This window comes from Acanthochromis polyacanthus, chromosome 2, assembly GCF_021347895.1.
Source record: "Acanthochromis polyacanthus isolate Apoly-LR-REF ecotype Palm Island chromosome 2, KAUST_Apoly_ChrSc, whole genome shotgun sequence".
In the NCBI taxonomy this organism is placed as follows: domain Eukaryota; kingdom Metazoa; phylum Chordata; class Actinopteri; family Pomacentridae; genus Acanthochromis; species Acanthochromis polyacanthus.
Genome location: NC_067114.1, coordinates 17959902 through 17982960, shown reverse-complemented (window position 1 = coordinate 17982960; position 23059 = coordinate 17959902). Strand labels below are relative to the sequence as shown.

General features: G+C 39.5%; 1 protein-coding gene across 4 annotated transcripts in view; it reads right to left on the bottom strand.

Moving 5' to 3' along the window:
• The window catches only part of LOC110961457 (MAM domain-containing glycosylphosphatidylinositol anchor protein 1), a 193996-nt gene that overhangs the window by 62224 nt on the left and 108713 nt on the right, over nucleotides 1-23059 (bottom strand). For all 4 annotated transcript variants that reach the window (XM_022209079.2, XM_022209087.2, XM_051938119.1 and 1 more), the window contains 2 exons: nucleotides 13681-13877; nucleotides 10824-10956 (listed from right to left, as the gene is read on the bottom strand). In XM_022209079.2, the coding sequence (XP_022064771.1) occupies nucleotides 10824-10956; nucleotides 13681-13877 (330 nt within the window). The remainder of the gene's footprint in view (nucleotides 1-10823; nucleotides 10957-13680; nucleotides 13878-23059) is intronic.

Genomic DNA, 23059 nt, shown 5'->3' with positions numbered 1-23059 from the left:
TTAAGTCATCAGTCCTAATGTCTGATAAATATGATGGTCAGCTGACCAATTGTGTCAACTAGACGAGTCCTCAGTAGAGGGTAGAACCACACCCATGCATGATACTCTGTATCAATTTTGATCATCCTACGTATATCCCTTCCTACTTGATCTGCTGACCTCTAACTCCACAACTGAGCAAGGGACCTTAGACTGATCTTCAGTGCCAAGTTTGATTATCCTGAGTTCAGCACTTGCAGAGATATCTGACTGGACATACCCACATACATACTTACCCAGCCAGATACCGAAGCGAATGCAGTAACCACGCTGACGTACGTCAGGCGTGGTTAATGATGTCAACATCTGCAGTCAGTGTATGTAGACATACAAGGGTTTTATTCAGTGTAAAAGAGACTCATAAGGAGATATGAAGCGTTGAGGTTGTGGAAGTCACCAGTAAGACTTTCATGTATCTTGTGTTGGACCATTACTAGTTTTGTTTAATTTCTTGACTTGGGTTTCCTTTTCTCTTGCTCTGTTTCTCTTATTTTCACTCATTGTTTGGTAAAGTGAAGACACCAAAATTACTTGGTAAAGGAAAAGATCCCTTCAACATCATTAACCACACGTTACAAGGCAAACAGTGGTGACACCATCAGAGAGCATATGGCTATGGGATTATCATGTCTGTTTGGAGATTTATAAGTCTATCAGCTATCCAGTGGCTTTAAAAACAATGCTGCTGGATATCCAGTATGTGTTCTAATACACTACCAGGTGGTCCCCACAAAGCCATATATTACGAATTGGGATTGAGACTGGACTCAATTCAGTCCATCTACACTCTACAGTGGATGGTTTAACTGCTAAACTGCTTTCTTTTATCCGGGGGTAAAATTGGTTGTAGGAAGTATTTCTTTGAACTTGCTGATTTTTTTGTCTGTAATGCTTAGAGGATGCAGAAAATAATAAGAGAAAGTGGGACCAACAGCCACAGCATGTTTTTTTTTTTTGTTTTTTTTGCCAAGACAAGAAAAGCTGGTGAGAGACTTTAACAGTGACAGTTTATAAGGAATCACCAGATTGGGAATTGAGTGGCTGTCACACAGTGTACTAACTAAAAAGAAGCACCTGTTTAGCAATGATGTCTTTCTTTACAAGGTCAAGCAGATGGACCTTTGTATCTGACTATTGCGCTGTTCAGTCAGCACCACACACACACTTCACATCATTTTCTACAAACTATTCAAAGGTTCTACTAGCATTATTTTACAAACAAATAACTAAACTAAACATGTAATCATTATAAAATAAATAAAGTATAATATACATATAGCAGATTACAATTACAAGAAGGGAAAAAAATAAGGGTAAGAGAAGCAAGGGGGAGGAAGTGAGGATTTCAGAATTATAGCTTCAATTTCCCGGGGATGCGTGGGTGACGGCAACGGTGGGATCAGCCAGCGCTCTTCCCAAAGTAATGGGATTTATGTGCTGTACAGCGGTTTACAACCAGGTAACAAATGCCTCTCTCCTCCAAGCTCACACTTTCTCACTTGTTCTTTCCCCCTTCTCTCTGCCAGTTTGTCACCTGTGTATCTTCAATATCTGTCTTTTTACCTCTTCTTGTCTCTGCTGCTACACCTCAGCCTGTGCATCTATGCTGCACTCTTTTGTCTTTCTGCATTTTTGTTCCTCTCATGACTTGCTTTCTCATAGACATGCTGTGCTACCTGTTTAACATTTAAGTCCTAAATATGGACGGTTTATAGGGGAGAAAAAAATCAGCTAGAAATAAAAGCTTAAAGGTTAAATGTAAGATGTTTGACGCCACTACGTCAGTCCAAAGTATGGCAAGGTCACAGGTTGCCCTAGGGGTTTTATAGACTGACTAGCAAACAACTGTATTGCTGATCTTTGCTTCCAAAAAGGGGAAATGTTCCAGATGTGATTTGGAAAACGGAGGATTTGTGGTTATTACCACAGATAAAATACCCTGAGGCAAATGTGAGGAGATGAACCCGGTACAGCACTGCGCTCTTTCCTTGATGTATGCTGTTTATTTAGGAATAATAAATAGCTTATGTGCAGCTAGAATAGGGACATTTAAGGACATCCACTTAGATTTTAACCTTTTGAACTCCATGCAGTTTCTGGGCATTCTCTGCTGATGTCACACAACTATTTGCTGTGGGTTCATATTTGTTGCAACATAAAGTCCTGCACCTCTATGGAAAGAGCAGAACCATGGCTAGAGGGAAAAAAGAACTCAAAAATGTCTTTTGTGTAGTATAACATAGTGATAATGCCACAAGTCATAACACAACATAAAATGAAAGTGAAATATTAATCATTTTTCAAAAATAAAAAGCAACTGGAATTAACATGCACACTAATTTTCCATGACTAATACTGGAACAAATGGTGGTCTACTCTACACAATGCATACTACAGTACTCACATATTTTATTTGTTTCCATATTTGTCTCCTTGATGCTCTGTGCAAACACAGCCTGCCGTTCAAGCCCAGTTCAACTAAATATACGACTGTTGGTCACAACTGAGTCAGTCATGGTTTCATGGTTGTGCTGGGGAGCAGATTTTATCACTCTGCCAAGTAACATGGTGGAGTATTGTGATGACTGGCGTATGTTTATCCTTCCGTTCATGTGCAACATAACTCAAAAACAGAATAACAGATTTGGTTCAAATTTTCTCTTATTGTCTGAATCCATGGATTTGTTAAAGATTTCTGTATCATTGCGAGATAGCGGCACGGTGTCACTGAAACTATGACAAGTGAACGTTGCGTCAGCTGCCTGCTGATGATCACATCTTACTACAAATGTGCTGCTGCAGTCTTATCAGGACTTATCCATCGGACATCATATGACTACTGAGTACTGTGCTCTCTGAGTGTTTTTCTTGTTTTTTTTTTTCTATTTGAACAGAATCTGTTCAAATGGTGCAAATGGTTTATGACTGGCACATTATAGTATAAGAGAAAATAATGTATAAATCAATTTGGATTAAATATCATGATTATAATCTCGGGTTTTGTTAAATTATTAAATGGAACAGCATGCGAGAGACGAATACCTTATGGACCGCTGGAAGGATTAAAATTCATTTCAGTTTTTACAGCCTCTCACTCAGATAAATACATTTGCTAATATTTAAAAACATGCCTTTCAAACCCTCAGCAAGTTGTGGTGTTCAGAAGGTTAATAACCTCGTAATATTAAAGATTAAAACCATTATAAAAATAACAGCCAGAGGTATAGAGTGATGAAGATAATGAAAACTAAGAGTAAATATACACGAACTACGACTATAGCAATCATTGAGATTCATTTTTATTTGAATATATTAGTTAAAAGGCCATCTGGTTTCTATCTCAGCTTATCTTTAGCATGGTAGAAAGAATGAAAACAAAGGCTAACTAAAGATCAAATTAGTCAGCATTTAATTAATATTCCCGTTTTATTAAAAAAAGGCTTTTAACTTCTCTTAACCTTGCTCTGTCTAACCATGCCTGAAAAAATGAGGCCTGAATTCACTGAAAGTGTAACACTGTGAGCACAATGGCTTTTCAGTTGTCTTTGCCATGAGAAAAATACTAGAGAATGAAAGTGTGAGTGTGAGAGTGAGTAGTCTTTGTTATTTACAGGTGTAAATACTGAGCTGCTTTGTCTGTTTATACAACCATAGTGGATATATGCCTTTATGTGCATAAAATGACTGTATCTTTGTTTATCTGGATATCAATGTAAATATGTCCATATTGGCTACCCTTAAAGGACTTGCAAGCAGTTACTGAGCTGAAAATATGCATCACAACTGAATGAAAAAAAACGTCAGACTTACAGTTTGACTGGGGCACTAAATACAGTGAAAGCCTGTCAGTTTGAAGACAGCATTCGCAGGATTGAACTGGCTTAAATACTTAATCTTAAGCCGGGAAAGGACTACATTAGGATAAATTAGGATAAAGTTCAGAAATGCAGGTTGACAATTAGATCAAAAGATGCCTTTCTTGTATCCATTTCTATAGTGCAGCTCACGGGTGGGAATGTATAAAATTCAGTGAATGTGAAGCAGAGGATCACTTAAGAGGAGCTACCTGCTTATTCAAAATTCCGTGGATAATTAAAGCAGTATGTTTTAAAACCGCAAATGTCAAACTGAGACAGCACCGAAGTGAAATTCTGAGACTCTCAAATCCCCAACCAATGACTTCACGAAAAATGATCAAAGCAGCCTCACAAGCAAATTGATTCTTGCCTGTGGTGTGGCTGTATATCCCCACCGTGATCCCCTGACTCGACTGGATTTGAGACTGAGGAAGAAATGTCAGAGAAGTTTACGAACTGAGCGGTGGAATAATTCCTGTGGGAGGCCGTTAACCTACAACGAAGCCTCCAACACACATGATGAGTTCAATGTACACATTTGCACGGAAATAAGCACATAAGAAACAGACACAAGCTGTAAGTATTGTAAGAGAGGGACAAGTTACAGCTTCAAATCAATCCCCGGTGTTCAACTGCATGCTTTGCCTCTCTCATTTTTTTTTTCTGATTCTCTCTCTCTTTCACATAACCCCTCTCAGGCAGGGATTATAGCCTTACATAAATCTGACTGTACAGATGCAGTACAATGTCCTACCACAGGTTTTACTGTACTAAGGATTATTGCAGATTGCCCATTGATCTTTACCATTTCAAGGAGATATTCATATGCAGTGGGACTTGCTACCTATTGATCTAATCATATATATTATGCACTTGTACAACTGTCAAAGTACACGGCAGTAAGATTTACAGTACCGTAATCAATAAAACACTGAATCAACTCCATCATATTTCAGATTTACTGGCTAACTCAGTCCGCACGAGGGAAACACGGAAGAAACAACAGCTTTAAATCCTGTGTGCGCTTGTTTCCACATTCATCCAACGCATTTTTGGTTTTATTTTGTAGCATTGCCTCATTTTTTAGATTTTGCGTTGATTCCATTTGATTTTATTCAGTGTAGAAAAGGATGAAAACCCTCAACATTTCAGAGTCGCTTGTAAGGACACTTGGAGCTGCATAATAAAGAGTTTTTCAAGTTAATCACAGGAACAGCACATAGAAACCCCCAGAAAGTCTCAGATATATATGAACTGTAAATAATTTAACAAAAACTTAAGTACTTATGTTAGTCAAGCTTTGCATTTCTGCTTTTTCTTTCCATGCTTTTTGTATTATTTCCCTGCTGTGATTTTTTTATGATTGTATAACAAAAACCTAGACTTCTTCTGGAGCCTTCTACCAGGAAATATTTTGGATAAGAGTAATATTTTCCTTTATGGTCCAAGTTATTAGCTTTGAATGATAAAACACATTGCTCTGTCATTTGTCTCTCTGCTCGAAAAAAACTAAGCATCAAATTACGATGTGAAAATATGAAAAAACGGACTTTGAGAGCCTTGTAATAAACAGCAGAAGTTTATAAGCCATGGCACTGCCTCCGATTTGTGACTTTTTATTCATATTTATTTCCACATGCACACTTTCCAAGCCCTTTTAAACAAGCAACAGTAGAAGCCAATCTAATTCAATCCACTGTCTTATTCCATCACTCACACATCCTGTCCCTGTTCCCGCCTCCCCCACTTTAAATAACATGACAAGCTCCAAAGCATTGCTCCCGTGTTCCGTTTTATGAGAGGCAGGGGGAAGAGGATTTGGTCGCTGACGACGGTTACTGGAGGGCAGAAGCCCCATACTCAAATCCCAAGCTGGGATTATGATATAAAAATCAATCAATCTCCTTGTCCCAGTGCGGTGAATCAGCGGTGATGGCGTGACCTAGTTGGATGAATCTAATTTAACCAGTGACTGACGCACAAGGACAAACAAGAAGCTCAGCGGGGAATATCAAAATTTGCTCATTAGAAAAATATTATAGAGGATTAAAAAAAAACAAAGTAACTTAGCGTTTGTTGTCAAATTTTACAATCTCTCTATATCTGTCTCTTTGTCCATCTATTTATTTCTCCCCCACTCTTTGCCCCCCGTGTATTTTTTGTGTTCTGTCTCTTTTATAATAGTCATTCTCTTCCACATTTTCCCGTCTGTCACTCTGGTTCTTTCAGTGTTATTTTGGAGAGCTGAGAGTTGAGATAAAATTTTCACAGATAACATTATGTTCTCACTTGTCTGAAAAGGGCTGTTTGTTATTTGTAACATTTTATTATTATTATTTAAAATGTAACACTATATTGCTTTTATTCCCACTTTGTCTCTTGATGTTGTCTTTGACACTGTTGTGACTGAAATATACTAAGATTCACAAATACCCAACTGAATGCATAACACATGTTAGAGTAAAACTTTTCAGATGAAGCAGACAAATCTTTTTTTTAGAATTAGCTTTAGTTTTTTTTCAGCTCAGTCTTCAAAAAATTACATTCTGATACAACTAAACTGCAATTTTGGTCAAATTTCCATCGCAGAGAAAGGAAGGCTGGAGCCTACTGCCTCAATCACAGACTGTTACTGTGCAAATAGTGTGTTTGTGGTTCAATATTTATTTTCCTAATACCTAAACTCTTTTAAGGGTGAGTTTACTGTACTGTAAATGCAGTAATGCAGCTAGTAACTTGAGGATTATTTCAGGAATCTGTGTAATCAATGAAAATCATAGTATTTTTCCTGAAAATGGGGTTGCCTCTACTCTCTACTCTTCATCCTGTTAGTTACCTGTGGTCTGTAGAGCGGCGTTAAAAGTGGAGACAGGAGAACTCGAACACATAATCACACTTCCTTGCTTCTTTTTCCCTGTCTTCACATTTTCTGTGCTTTCTTTCGTACTCGCACACACAGAAACACTCTGAGATGTGTGTTTTCCATCACTCTGTGAGGCTGTGAGGTCCAGACAGATTGGCTGTTTTGGCAAGTCTCTGACTCCTGATGCCAGCAACAGGCAGACGCTCATTGTTGTGGTTTCTGTGTGTGTGTGTGTGTGTGTGTGTGTGTGTTGACTGCGCTGTGGGGCTACAATTGATCTCAGCCACAGGAACCCAAGAGGGAAGGAGAGGAAGGCTGAGGCAAAGAGAGTGAAGAACACCTATCACACACAGCAGGACCTCTGAGACCTGTTTGTTTTCCCTCCCTACCTGTTGATTTCAACACTGGCAAATTGCATGACTGTTTAACAGAAAACTGTGTGAAATTAACGATATGTTATGCCTAATGCATTGGTTCCTTCTCGGTGACTTTCTATTGAGAGCATTTCTCTTTCATCATAATCTGCCATTTATCTTCTTTGGTCCAATGTGTTGTCGGCTTTAATTAATAGCATGTCTATGAGCTACAGTACATTCACCTGGGGCTGATTCATTAGCGTCACTCTGTTTTCCGGAGCATTTCAGCAAAGCCGTGTCCACCTCATCTCCCATTTTCTGTCTGATTCATACTCAGGTTTTTATTTCCTCCTCTTTCTGTCTGCAGCCGTTTGTTCTTCGTGCTGAGTTGTTCACAGAGACGCCAAGCTTGGCTTCTTCTCCTGAATTTAACACTTTTTTTATATTTTTATCTTTCCTACCTTCAGCTCACTTTAGAGGACTCCTGGGAAAGTTTATCTCTTATCTCAAAGACACCTTATTGCCCAATTGATAACTTCTCCTTCAGTTCAAAGCCTCTAATTTAAAAAAAAAAAAGCTATATGGGAAAAGCCAGCGTGTCGTCATTTCTTATGGTCACGTGGTACAAGACCGCTGCTGGTTGGCAAGAACCGGCAGTAACATAACGGCTTACTATGAGAACGATATAGGGTTTGAAACAAATACGTAAAGTTATCGCTTTTCATGAATGAAATTGCACATGTATTTACCACAATGGTAATATCATGTGTAGTTGTTAGTTGTACGAAGCGTTCCTTCGCGTGAAGCGATCTCTATACTTTCGGTTTGGTTCAGTGTTGTCATGTGTTACCGATCGCTTTTTAGGCGATGAAAGTATACTAAAGTCGAATGAAGCATATTCAATAACATCTCCTTAAGCCAGCAGCCTCATATTTGTAACCATATTTGTTTCTGTATGTGTCTAGCAATCGTTTTTTAGAATTGTCCTATTTTCGATCAGCTGTGGGTCTGTTACTGTTACATAGAAGCCATACTACAGACAAAAAATACAGCAACTTCTTAACGTTTCTTTGACATCTTGTTGAAGATTAACAGAAGATATATTATTTTTATTTCATAATTATGTATTTTTGGGTGGGTGAACTGCCCAGGGGTGTCAATCAAGTACAAATAAATGTCGGTGAAGGAAATGTCCGGCCACAATGAAGGATCGGGCGGGGGCGAATATTTGGATACCAAATTTATATCCGGATAGTGCCGTAGCGAACGAATATTCGGATATTCGGGATATTCGGGTCCAGCCCTAGTATTATAACTGTTCGTGTTTATATTTAAAGTGAAAACAGGGATGAAAATCATGTTTTGTTATCATTACACATTTCATTTTAGGATTATAGACTGTCAGTTTTTAAAATAAACTATTCTGATATTTTTTAAGACTTACATGATATTCTTTTTTATAAGTCCAACAATGAACATGTATAGCGTATGATATTTAGTGTAATACCTACAACAATGTGACAAACATTCTGGCTGAGCGCAGCATGTAGGTAAACCAGCTTCCACTTCAATAAAACTAACGCAAAGTAATCTTCTCTGCTCTGTCAAAAAAATCTTTCACTTCTCATATTGGCAGTTTAACAGGAAAAGATAAGAAAAGTTATCATAACTCTGGTACCAAAGTAATCAAACAAAATAGTGGTTACATTTCTTTCAGTGTGTACAGTCAGCACCCACTGAGCTCACAGTGAGGAGGAACACTAGTTTGCATCGATAAGACAATTCATTTTTAAAATATTTGCATGAAATAAATATTTATAAAACCATACTGTTTGTGCTTTGCTGAATACTCGATTTTCATCTAACTGGGCAAAAGGGCAGAAATTATTACCCAAAATGTTGACCTGCTGCTTTAAGGGAGTATTAAGCTCTAATTTTCACAACAAGTTTGAAGATTTAGGCCCCATCCACACGAAGACAAAACGCTTAACAGTTTCAAAAACGATCGCCATAAAGACGAAGGCGTCTCAGAAAATGTGTGGGTCTACATGAATGCACTCGATACGCATGGAAACGCTATAAAATACATGCCAGACCTCTGTAACGATATGACGGAAACACGCGCAAACAGAAGAAAAAACAGTGGGCATGCGCACTTGCGGCAAAAGTTGTAAACAGAAACCAAGCCGGGAAGCATGAGTGGGCAACTCGGTGGTGATTGAGAAGGAGATTTTGCTGCAACAGGGATAGTAGGGTCACGAGCTTCATCAGCACATTTGCTACACTGTACGCCGCCATTGTTGTTGTCGTTGCCGTGTGTGGCGCATGCGTGTCAATGAAGTTATGAAACTGCGCATGCATGTCAATGAAGATACAAAACTATGACGCAAGCGTGTCTGAAAAGTAGCGGAGAGCCAGTAAACACGGAGCTGCGTATACGGCATTTCAAAATCTTTCCACTCTGGAACCTGGTTTCAAAAATGATCGTTTACAGACCCCCAAAACGTCGTCTTCGTGTGGATGATACGCAGATTCGGCAAGAAACTTCGGTTTGTCCTCGGTTTGTCTTCTTGTGGATGGGGCCTTAAACAGTATGTTTTGCATGCAGGCCTGTATTTCTAGCCAACAGCCTCCTTTTAGTAAAAGCAATCATTAGAACTTCTCTTTTTCCACATTTGCAGTGGATACTTAATATCCAAAGATGAGAAAGACAGGATTAAGACAAGAAGCCTTGAACAGTCCTCTTATCTTCAAATAGCTCTTGAGCATGCAGACAACAAACGCTGTACTCTGATTTACAAGAAGCATGTTCTATTAAATTTGACAAGGGTCTCCTTGTTCACTAAATACACTTAAATTTCCGAAAGGAATTAAACATAACTAGCGAGAAATTTCAAAAACACTTCTTTAAAACACTATAAAGCACTTAATTGTCTAGCAAGATCTCCCAATATAAATTCAGGATGTCTGGCATTTAGAAAAGAGAGAAGAGGATAAAATAAACACAATATAAAAATTATTTTAAAAATGCTGCACAAGCAGTGGCCTTTCCCTTGTGGTGTATCAGTCTGACCGTAACAAACCTGACAGGGTTGTCAACGGCAACAATGTTGTCGTAAGTAACAGAGTTGCCGGGCGGTGGCGTGGAGATGGACAGAGCGGTGCAGAGTGAATTGGAGATAACAGGGAGCGTGACAACTGAATTACAGCTGACGGCCCTGAGATGAGCTCTCAGCAACAGAAAAACAAGACAGATCGACAATATGGCATGCTGGGAGGCAGGCGAGAAGACAGAGAGAGCGAGAGCAAATTTTAGTGGAGAGTCAAAAGCCAGAGGGAGAAGAAAAACCTACGGACAGAGAGGGAGGCAGAAAGAGTGATATTAAAGGAAGTGAGAAAACGAGAGGATGAAAGGAGAATGCCTCTTGCACAAGTAAAGACAGGAGGCATCTTAACAATGAAAGAAAGAGACAGAGAGCAAGAGATTCCTGAGCTGAGACACAACAAGTGTGCAGCGAAAAGTCAGATGAGATGTGAGAATCAAAGAATAGGAAAAAGAGTGCAAGAGTCAAAGCCAGACATTGATGGCAAAGCAAAAAAAAAAATCTTTGTGAAGGCAAGGACTTGTCTGTACATGCAGGGTTTCATTCACTCGTTTGTCTTTGGAGTGATTTGAAGAAGAAGAAAAAAAGCACTCGAAAAGCTTACTTGTGGCATTTGTGAGCCTGAAGGTGATGGACTTATCTTCGATGTTGCACACATTGCGCACAGACACCTGGCAGGTATAATCAGCAAAGTCCTTGGGTCTTAAGTTTTTCAGCTTCAGCACCTTGGTCTCACCCTGTGTGGGACAAACAACACACACAACATACTGCTTTGTAAGTCATTTTTACCTGAAAATCGTTTGTGATATTAGTATAACAGACACAAACCAACATTTATCTAACTAAAAATCTGACTACATTTCCCTCACACATAACATTACATCAGTGGGGAAGCTCAAAGTTTTTATTTGAGTCTTTTCTAAACTGGGTTGTAATCTTGTGTAAAAGTCATTTCAATTTTTGATGAGCTGCAGTGTGATAAACAGGGTCAAATACACACTGAGATGAACACACACGTGCAGGCACACACAGAAACACGTAGCGTGTTTGTGTGTGGCATGCCCTGATTATCAACTGAAGCATTTCAGATCCACATATGAACATATAGGAATGATACATTTCAAATATCTTTTGCATGAGACTGTCAGGAAAATGAACCTGATCTTACTGTCAATGCAGAAATAAAACTGAATACGGTACTGTTCTCCCTGTAAAACCATGCCTATATCAACAGCTGTCTCTGTGCTTCTTATGTAGACAGACATTCTCTCTTGGAGACTCAAAAGCAGTCACTCATCTCTTTCAACATGACTGAAGATTTTTCAGATCAAGACTTTGTATCTGGTACAGTAGGCGTTGGACTAACAGTGACTTAGGCAGCCCAGGGAAGCGCTCTGCTGACTGGTTAATTGAACTCCAGGGGCTCTGCTTTGTGGCTGACTGAAGCTTTGATAAGTGGAGAAAACGGGAACACTTGTGCTAACGCAACCACTGTGCGCTCAGCCTGAGGATCAGGCCCAGGACTGTTTATTTGGATTTTTTTTTTTAACATACCGTACTGATTACTGGTGTCTAACTGAACAAATAACTGACTGACTGAGTAGATAGTTTATGTTTATGTCCTCTTATAAGCTGGTCTCACTGCATTTCTGCTGACAGAGAGAACAGAACAATGCCATGTTGCAACAATAAATAATCTAGAAATCAAATATGTAATTATCCATGTGTTAACAATAAATACATACATTATCAAATATGCATTTATCTGTACATACAACTTTCTATGCTTGAATAGAATTTCAGTATACAATGTGTTTTAGCAGCTCATAGTCTGAATTGAAAATTTCAGTCATTACAACAGCATTACAACTGAACTCCATTCTGACCTTACTATTGCTATATCGGTATTCAGGCACACCAAATGTAGACTTTGGGTACAGGACTGTCATTTCCAATATGCATCATGCAGCTCTTTCCTACATTTCCACTATTTCCTTGTACTGCTTTCCAAATCCCTTCGCAATGGGAAACAACAACCTCCAGGTCTGCTTGGTAATTCCAGTGAATTACTCATTTCAATGACAGTGCTTCCCTCCCTGCGTGCAAATGCTCCACCAAAACATTTCCCCCGTCACTATGCTGCAGGAACATCACAGCAACCTGGCCTCAGTACTGCCCAAGATGATTGTGACTGGCTTAAAGAAATACAAGCACATGCTTTTATTCCTCTAAAACAGAATGATACTGAGGTGACGCCAGACCAGACTCAGTTGCTGTACAGAATGATACAATGCAAAACTACTATTCCTGGAACCTCTGCAGATGGCACAAAGTCTTAGCAATTTATAGATATTTTTCAGTTGAAACTGCAATTGTCTGGTAGATTGTATCAGCTGCAGCTAATCATGCTATTATTTAGCTCCATAAGTTTGGTGAATTTGAGAATGAGAATAGAGAAATTATTCAAAAATTCTCAGTTTAAAGCAGCAAAAGCAGGAGAAGGAAAAAATGCAAGATGCATGCTTGGGTAACCAAGGACAACCAAGGCTGAGATGAGATTGATGCTGAGATTTACATGTGTATTTGCAAATAGTATGCCTTACTTTTAGTAATATAAGATAAAGGGCTTTGAAGATGTGGGTGAATATGTTTGGCGAATGTCACATTATCTCACAAAAGTTCAGCTGGGGTTGCGAGGAGGATAAACGTTCCACATATTCAATAAAGAACAAAATAGTGCCGCTAGCTCCGATGTAAAATCCAGGACAAGATTACACACTGTGGTAAAACATGAACAGGGCTTATTGTAACACAACCTGTAACCTCGAAAATAATGTATTTCTTGGCCTTTGATGAACTGAACATGATAATGACTGCATCAGAGCAGAAAAGCTACATTGCAATCTATCCCTTACAGTTATGCCCTGACGTATATGGTTTTAGAAAGGTAAGCAAAAAAATGACTTGACTCTCTTAAGCCTTTGCATAAGTAGTCTTATGGGTTTGGCAGGTAGAAGGATTTACATTCAAAGTGAATAATCAGTTAATTTGACATTTAGAATCTGTACTTTGGGTTTGTTTTAGGTGAAATAATCTTTTGAACAGAAACAGGGTGCTTGGTTTTCATTCTGCAAGTTTAAGATTCAGTTTTTGTGGAAGATTTATCTACAGTCTATGGCAGGATTTAGAGAAAGGCCAGTTCAGTTCCTATGACTCTGGAGTGCTTTGACACTATCGATGTAAACTGTGAATATTAGGCAGTAATAGTAGGGAAGAAAAAGTCAATAAAAGCAAGAGAGTTCAAAATGTTTCCCAAGACAAGGATAAAATTTGAGTTAAGAGGAGGATACAATTCAACAGGGAGAGATTTTGTGAGGCACTTATTAAAGGGGAAGAGCGGGCAGCAGGGAGTGACTGCACACCTGGCAGTGTGTCTGTGTGGCGCTTGTGTTCATGTGTACCTGAGTGTAAAGAGGCTCGTAGATGTCCACTCCATTGTCCTTGCTCTGTTCGATGAGCACATTCCCTCGTTTCCAGATGAATCGCGCGGGAGGGTTGGAGTTGACGGTGCAGCGCAGGAACACCGTCTTCTCCTGGTAGTAGCTGCCGCGCACATCGCTGATGGTCTGGTGCACCGTCAGAACTGGTGTGTCAAGGTCTGCAACACATGGAGAAAGAGCAAAAAACACTGATATTGCTGCACGGGGAAGAGAAAAATCTTCATTATATCCCAAATGCTTGTTCGTTATGTTCCTTTTGCACCGCATACAAAATACCACAAGATAGTTTTATAAAAGCACAAATTCCTCAGAGTATGTGAGGGTTAAAATGGCTTTTCATTTGTGTGATGATGTTGTCATCTTTTCTGTGCAAGTCTTTGGCAATATCAAGCGTGGCAGGTTTGGGATTTGGTAACTAGGCCACGGCTGTAAATAAGGGCAAACAAGTGTAGTTTGTTGATTGAATTGCCCACCCACATTGACCAAAACTGTCCAAACAGTCGCCTGTTCATCAGAGCTTCTAACGAGAACAAATGTCCAAACAATCTGTGTGTTTTGCCATCTTTCCTCCTTTGCTGTGACTCTTGCACACGTTGCACTTATATTTTTATTTTTTCTGTCATTTTTATCTCTTTCCCCCCCACTTGCCTCATTTTCCCTGCACATTTCCTTCATGGGAGTGTCGCCTCCCTTTTCCTCCAGTGGATGGGATTTCAGCTGCTGTCACGAGCATGGCGGCTGCTCTCCCTTGGTTTCTGCCATCCCTCCAAAACTCACTGCCACTTTCACTCCACATCACTATCCCTTCCTTTCTATCCTCTCCTCCTCGCTCTTTTTCTCCATCTTTCACAGGGCAGAGTTCTGTGTGTGTGTGTGTGTGTGTGTGTGTGTGTGTGTGTGTGTGTGTGTGTGTGTGTGTGTGTGTGTGTGTGTGTGTGTGTGTGCGTGCGCATGTAATCACAATTCTTTGCAGCCTAATTGGACCGTTGCGGACATCAAACATCATGGAAACAATTTCTACCACCGCCATGGGTTCCTCCCTTTTCATTTTCCGTCCCTCCTACCAGCTCCCTTCTTTTTTTTTTTTTTTCTTTCTGTTAGCGCTGCTTCTGTCCCCTACTTCCCTTCTATTGTGTCAAACCATCACCTTCTGGATGTTTCCTAAGAAGGCACGAAGCAGGCAGTGGAAAAGAGGTGAGACGTTTCCCATCACATGCGAGCGTAGCAGGGCCCATGTGATGGAAAAAGGAGGGAGCGATTTGAATTTATTGTATTTTCAACTGGAGACTTTTTGAGAGAAACAATGTGCACTTGATTTTTGAGTGCTCCATTGAAAAGGGCACAGCTGTCACATGAGGGCCGTGTCTCGCACAGAAGGCCACGTGCACATGCATGCACAAGCACTCACAGCTGGAACTGCATCAAAGTGTGTGTAGCCTCAGCATAGCGTCAGAGCGCTTTTGTGGTTTGAAAGTTAAAGGTCTAGGACAGACTGGCACATACAGTAGAGACACAGAAGCAGCTTAAGTCCATGGCGGTGACTACGAAAAACGGACGTTGCATGAGACAACTTCTTTTTCAAATGGAAGGTGAGCCGCAGGGTCATGGGAGGGTTTACTAAATCATACCTTGCATGCTTTAAAGCCGCACACAATACGTGTGCCTGAATGTCACGGGAAATGAGGGTAAGTCAGGATAAGCAGAAAAGCAAAACCACATGTCAACACTTGCAAGCTGTTTTATCAAATCATCTTCACAATCTAAGAATGTTTCTGTGCCTTCCATGCATTTAGGCATTCTACTTGAGTGATGCATGAGAAAGAAAATTATGTAATGCTGAACATGGCATTTCAAGACAGATCAGGCTCTGCAATGACCTTCAGAATTGCCTTTGAAGCAAAACAAAATTAGGTTGTGCCATGTGTAATTGTTTTCTGAGTTATGAGCTGTGGAAACAATTGTAATCAATGCCTGGATTATGCTGAACATATAAACTGCAAAATAAATGAACTATGCAAGTCACTATAGACGGCTGAGGAGGATGGTGGGCGTACAAATGTGCAACAAATATACACTTGTTTAATTTTGTCACAATTTCACTCAACTGTTTTTACACATAACTCTCTTTAAAAAAAAAAAAAAAAAAAAGTAATTTAAACCGTACCATATAGCATTTTAACATCATACACTTTCTGACCAGGCTATGTTGCTTACTTTAATGCAGTACCTACTTTTGTGTATCTGTTATTTAATGTGTTTTTCTGTGGTCTGTGAAGTGCTCAATTGTGTCCATCGCTTTCATCTCCTTGCGGACACTGACATTTATGAAGCAAAAAACCCATAAATTGAGACAAAAGGCAGGGCAAGAAACTGACAGTGAGATACTACCAGTTTCTTTAAAAGCTTCTGCCAGAAACAGGCCTTCAAAGTTGGACAGCTATTAGAGAAATCTGCCTCCTCGTTCTGCCATGTGTGCATGTGTCTGTGAAAGAGATTTGGCAAAAGCGCAAGCACCTTTGTATACCTGAATTTTGTGAATATGTGAATGCACATGCAAATATGTATTTGTTCCAGGACTGGCACAGGAATTCTGTATGATTTTCACAAGTCATTAGCAGCGCAGTGGGACACCTAGCTGACTAATGCCACGGTAGTGGTAGTGTATATGTGTATGTGTGTGTGTGTGTGTGTGTGTGTGTGTGTGTGTGTGTGTGTGTGTGTGTGTGTGTGTGTGTGTGTGTGTGTGTGTGTGTGTGTGTGTGTGTGTGTGTGCCAGATAGTGAGTGCGACTATCTGCTGTCATTCTGTTTATTTGTGACACTCTGAATGAGAAGAAAGTGTAAAGTGACAGTCTGACACAGAGAGAAGCAGATACAGACAGGTAGATTCAAAGGAACATCCCATGATTGTAAATGGACACTATGGAGTCACTCGGAGGTGTGTCTTCACACACAACCGGGATGATTGTGACATCAGCAGTACATTTTTGGAATTGAATAACTCATACTACCATTATCAACACAACATGGTGCACTTGTACAGTGACATTTCTTAAACAAATGTTAAGCAAATACTTCACAAACACAACAACAACAAAACGCATTGGCTGTTTTGTTTTAAATCCCTTTGCTGAGGTCATTAAACAAACAATGAAAATACTTTGAAAACCTTTATTCACGTGACAACTGTGTTTCAAAAGCTTTTGTAATGCAAACTCCCAGAGCGAGTCTAACTTTCCCCAGTTTGGACCCATAAGTAAATGGAGACACAAGATGAAACTGCAAGTGTACAGAAATACAATATGAAACTTTAATGAAGCTTCTGATTTCCCCAAAGTCCTGCCTTTGCACACAGCTTAGATCAATTGCACTGCGCTGCTTTTGTAAGCCACAGCTTTTAATGTACATCTACGCTTCCAAATTTCAGGCTGCTCTGGGGGTCTGGCATTGTTTTCTGCTTAGACACCACACACTGGTGCTGACACAAAGACATTTTAAGTCCTAAGTGGCCCTTAGCTTGGACAAATTAATGTGAAAAACGCACCATATCATGTAGTTTTCTCTAAAGCAACTACTATGTGATAAAAAAGTAACACACACCTTCTCCACATCAACAATATCACACCAGAATATTTATCTCTGATATCTGTGCATCCTTGAGCAGAAGAGTATGACTACTCTGGATTAAATTCTTATTTAAAAAATGTTGTTCTGGAATATTAAGGGGATATATCGAACAAACAAATGTTTGTTTTTTTTTAATCCTTTTAAATAATTAATAAATGGAAATGTGGATTTAACGCCAGTTGTTGTGCCGTTTGTAATTCTACAGGAGTCAGATTTGCAAAGTGAGTTAAAGTGACAGATATTTTTTTTTAAATATAGATCATGTTTACACCTAAGACTCCCAGCTCTGTAAAACTATACATAAAATTGCTTTTGGTCAGCTGCACAGACATTTAGAGTACTTGGGCCACATTTTATTTTTGAGCATTTGTGCTTTATTCTACAGTATAGCTGCATTTGGAAAACCCTGAAAGGCACAGGAGAAAAATTAAAAAAAACCCGACTGCACAAAATGAAAAGTCCCACACTAGACTGAAATCTACAGGGTCACAGTTGCAGCATTCACCTCCCTCTTAAGCTACCTGGATCCTTGGATACTGTTTCAAGCATAACCTCAGGCAACAAAAATAGACAGCTGCTGGAAAGTGAACGATTTTTTTTTGTAAAAACAGCAGCTTTATTTGTGCCACGTTATCTGCTGCCGTTTAGCGTTTACCTGATGTCACCTCAGCTAAATTCGTCATGAATAAATTTTACTTCATTTAAAAATTGTTGATAAGGAAACACAAAACAAAAGCAAATCTCAAGCACACTGTCTTATCTGGTTTACACAAATTGCTTCAAAGGGGGCAATTCAACCCTGGGTTTCATACAGCGTTGACAAGGCCCTAGATCCTGTTAAAGCAGCTGCCTGTCAATCAAATTCTTTTATCATTAGGAAAAAGCCTGTAAAGCACCGTGCCTCCATTTGCTCTGAATACTCTCAAGTCCCACTTCTTATTCATATTCAAAGTGATGTATCCACTTACAGACCAGCATGCGCTTCAAAATTACCAGACTTGTTTGAGGTATTCCCTAGATGTTTAGACTGACGGTGAGCGTGATCAGGTATTCCAACAATGTTTGCTCTCTGAGATTATGTTTGTTTTTCTAATAATTTCCGACTAATAACTACTAGAAAGAAGCACACCTGAACAGACTTCCTTTGTTGGTTATCTGAGAAATCAGATGAATTACAAATTCTGGACATCCGGCACATTTCCTGAAAATGACAAGTATTGAGAATGCACAAAAAGAAGAGGTTTCCTTCCCTTTTGTTAACACCATAATGCAGCGTGTAGATTAAATCTTGAGAAAATAACAAAAGCAATGACATAATTTAACACTGTCACACATGTCTGCATCCTCTATAGAGCCAAAATGTGTCTGAATGCCATCAGCTCCATACAATAGTACATCAAATGTCTCTCTGACATTGCCAGTGTAACCACGGCAATGATGGAAACAGAGATTTACTCAGAAGCAATCCATCCTGGCGGTCAGAGTTGACCGAGTGTGTTTTTGTAACAAGTTGACCTCTGCTGGGTACTTTCCCCTGCAGGAGGACGCCCTGGACTCCAAATCCTCTTTGATTTCCAATAACATGTCCTGTACTCTAATAGCTCTCTCAGAGTAGACGGCCATTAGGGGACCAAAGAGAAGATGACAGGTTCAATTGAGTGTGAGCGTGCGATGGAGGAGGTGTGCTGTGTGTGTGTGTGTGTGTGTGTGTGTGTGTGTGGGTGAGTGGATGTGATTGTTTGAGTAATAAGTGCAGCAACTATTGTACAACACAGAACAGCTAGTATATTATCACCGATAAACGGAACCGTAACCATTGTAAACCACCGAAGGTCAAACAAAATCTATCATGAATCTGTAAAATAATAACTGAAGGAAACTGTACATGTATGTAAGAAAGAGAGAAGGAGAGAGCAAAAGAGAGAGTGACACATTGTACTCATCCTGAACAGAGATGCGAGACAGATCATCTTCTATTCACTACACAACCAAAACAGGTGGACAGGCAGCAGTGTAAGGTTCTAGTACTCAGCAAAATGTACAACTTTACAGTAGAAATAAAAATGTTGGCTCCCTAGTGAAAAGCTATTTTTTCCAGTTATGACAACTGTGTGGTAGGTGAATTTATATTAAAAAATAATTCGTTTTTATTTTATTGTATTGCAAGGTTAAAATGATGTATCATTAAGGCAGTGGCAGCTTTCAGTGACAGGAGAGTTCATGGCCCAGAGTCACTTGCATTGTCCATCTCAGCACCATTAACCTTCACCTCTCATTTTGGGATCAGCTGGCACTTGGGATGAGTCAGACACCACACCACAGGAGCCAATATGACAGAGAGTTTGCGCATCATTATTTACAGTCTACTGCCTCACCCAATAGTCCTTAGTTTCACAAGTATTTGATCACAAACAAAAAATAATTGACAAAATTGACATTCAGACCAGGTAATGGCATCAAAAGACACCTGTAAATGCATGGCACAGACATTGTTAAACATTATTGGGACAATTAAACAATAAAAATATTGTGTACTCCCTGTCAGGGAGAGCTAGGCCAACCACATCCTGGCTCCAAGTCTGTACTGAACAAACTGACATCATGCTGGGATCAAGTATCTCATCTAACTCATAAAGTCAGAAAACTAAAGTGATTCCCAAAATGCACACTGTATATAAATTAATATTGAATGTATGTAAATTGAGCACATGTACACAGATGCAAGTAAAGCCATGTTCTTAAATTGAAGGCTAGTCTATGTTGTCCAGCTGCTTGTTCCCACATGAGGTGAAAATAATAATTCTCAGGTCATTTTAACATGTATAGGGAAAACACTGCTCTTCTCTGTGCAGAATCAAGCATTTCAGTTTCCTGTTTAAGTAGCTTTTAAACCAAATTTTCCCCATTTTATTTCAATTCAGATGAGCAACTCTTCTATATTTACATCCTGTATATTCCTTTTGACTTAGCTGAATATTTTCTGTTGTTTAACACAATTGTGTTAAATTAAATGAACCACATATAAGATTTCAATTCAAGTCAAAAAAGATGAATCAGCCACCATCAGTGTGCCTTCAAACAAGATGATTCACAACAATTTAAGCATTGTACTTTTTTCCCCATTCACTGTCAACTTCTGTGTACTTTGAGGAAAATTAAAGATTTAGTATACAGCTGGAGTATATTATCAGCAAAAAAAGAGCAGCTAAGTGATGTTAAATTCCTAAAATGTCATTGAAGACAGATTCCGCTCTTTGTGACTATGTGATGGCCTTTTGGATGTGTGACAACTGAAGAAAGAAAAATAGAAACAAATTCCTCAGGTAGAAAATAAGCGTCATCTGAAAAACAGTTTATGGAGACTACAGACAGCACATTTCAGTCTGCAGTAATAAGCGATCATCACACTAACTACAGGAAAAAGTCCAACCAAATCTGTCTGTTTCTTTCTGTTATATGCACGCGTGTGCACGAAGATTAAAAACACATTCCCGTCGACCACACGCATAAACAACCATGGACGCACACAGCAGCACGCACGGAGAGGAAAGTCTGTGCTTACAGAGAGGCACAAACAGAGGCAGACTTGCCGTTTGATCCAGCTTCGCGTCTCGTCAATTATTCAGCATTCTGCTCATAGACATCGCCTTAAAGAGGCCATAAAACATGCAAGAGGCCCACATTTGGAAATAACGAGAACATTGCCTGTGTTTAAAATGCCGTGTTCAGAAGTAAAGATTGATTTAGGCTGATTTTCTCTGCTTAGTTTGTGTTGTTTAGTTTTTAGTGTAATAACAGAAATCACTTTTTGTTAAACCACACTAATCGTGGGTGTGTGTCTCTCTCCTTATTGATGCCCATACGAAAAGATGATGGAAAAGAGGAGGATAGATGAAGCAAAAATGTTGAGGCTCATAATATTAAAATCCCATAGAATCAGAGCATTCAAGTCTATGTTCTTTAAACTACATACAACACCAATGTGCTTAGTCTCCTGACAGAGAAAAACTTAAGTGTAGTCTTTTTAATAAAGGTAGGCACAGAAAACGTACTGAACATAATATGAACTACTTTGAATTGATAGCAGAATCTCAGAATAAAATCAGTAAGTTCCAGTGTAACATCTCTGGAAATTGAGACTAAACTAACCTCAGTGATGAGAGATGCCCTGATTCAATATTTTCCAGATAAATTGGCACACCAATGATGCAATGTCAACATCATCATCACAAAACATTCTACATATCACAAAACTCAGTTATTAAAACTGAAATTGGGTTTGTTACAGGGAAAAAAAAACAGCCTTTCTGATGTTTGTTGTACTTGTTTAAATAATTGTTAGTTAGTTTCACACATGCACATACAGAGAGCACATCTACGATGATAAGTCACTTGGCATTAATGACTGTTGTGACTGCAATTTGGCTGTCTTTGGCAAGAAAGCCTAGTTTCTATTTTTGTCATTTCTGCAAAAGAAATCTTGTAAGTTCCTCCACTGATGAGATACTTAAAAAATGTTCTAAGAAATGCAGCAAACAGTGTATATATCCATGTAGCATCTTGTGTACACCTTATACTGTTAGGTTTAAAAGCAGGGCACAGGAATGTGTGTAAAGGCGAATTACACAATGAATCTTCTTCCAAACTAACACTCCTGAATTTGCTGAAAATGGTGCATTTTCGTCGAGCCAGCGCCTTATGTACAAGCCTTAATTATGCTTTTGTCAGCAAAGGGCCTGGGAAAAGGTATTAAACATTCATGGTGATGTGACTCTATTATTTTAGGCCATAAAAAGACTAATTTGGGCATGGTTATTTACCGTGAGTGTGACAGTGTGGCTGCACAGCAGTGGTGACAGCAAAGAGGGTGTTAAGGGACACAGAGGCATAGTTCATTCACTCAGCCTCTGGGCTAAACTAACACACGCATACACAAGCGCAAAAACACAAAAGAAAAGTTGCACAACGGCACGCACAGTTACGCAAGTGTATGTGCACACTTTCAGACAACCATATGCCTACACACAAGTATAGACTCACCAATAAATACACACACAAACTCCTCAGGGCCAAAATAACACAGGAATCTCAGTTCCCTTGCTGCAGCCCCTGAGGGCAAAAACAAGAAAGTCCTTCTGTGTCCCTGTAAGTGCTTTCTGAAGCCATCTATGGGGAGCAGAGTGGATAAAGGATGTCCTTCTTACTCCTTGTGTGTTCCTGTGGACGCCTGGGTCATGGTGTAACAATGGGGATTCAAGAATTGTGTTGCTGCTGTTTTGATCGCTGGTTTAAGAAAAACAGCATGATGACATCAAGAGTCGCATGAGTAGCTAATAAATGAGAGAAAAGAACAAGCAGCTTCTTTTACACGTGTCCAGAGGTGAAATTCTGCCCTGGGTTTCTCCACTGGGACCGCCCCAGGGGAAGGATTTGATTACATATGCACATACATATACGCATGTAGCGTACACTCGTGCACCTAGAATGACAGGGCTGGTAAAGAGACAGACAGGGAAAAATAACGTCTTTTTTCCTCAGATTTGTCTCAGTGTGCCCGTTGCCTGTACACTTCTACAGGTATAGATATTGCCCAAACCCTTGGCTTGCTGTATATTTAATTAGCTTTGGGGCATGCACGGCACGGTGGAGCACAGCAATAATATGTATGGAGAACACATATAGACACACACCTTGTAATATAGGCTGTTGCTGCT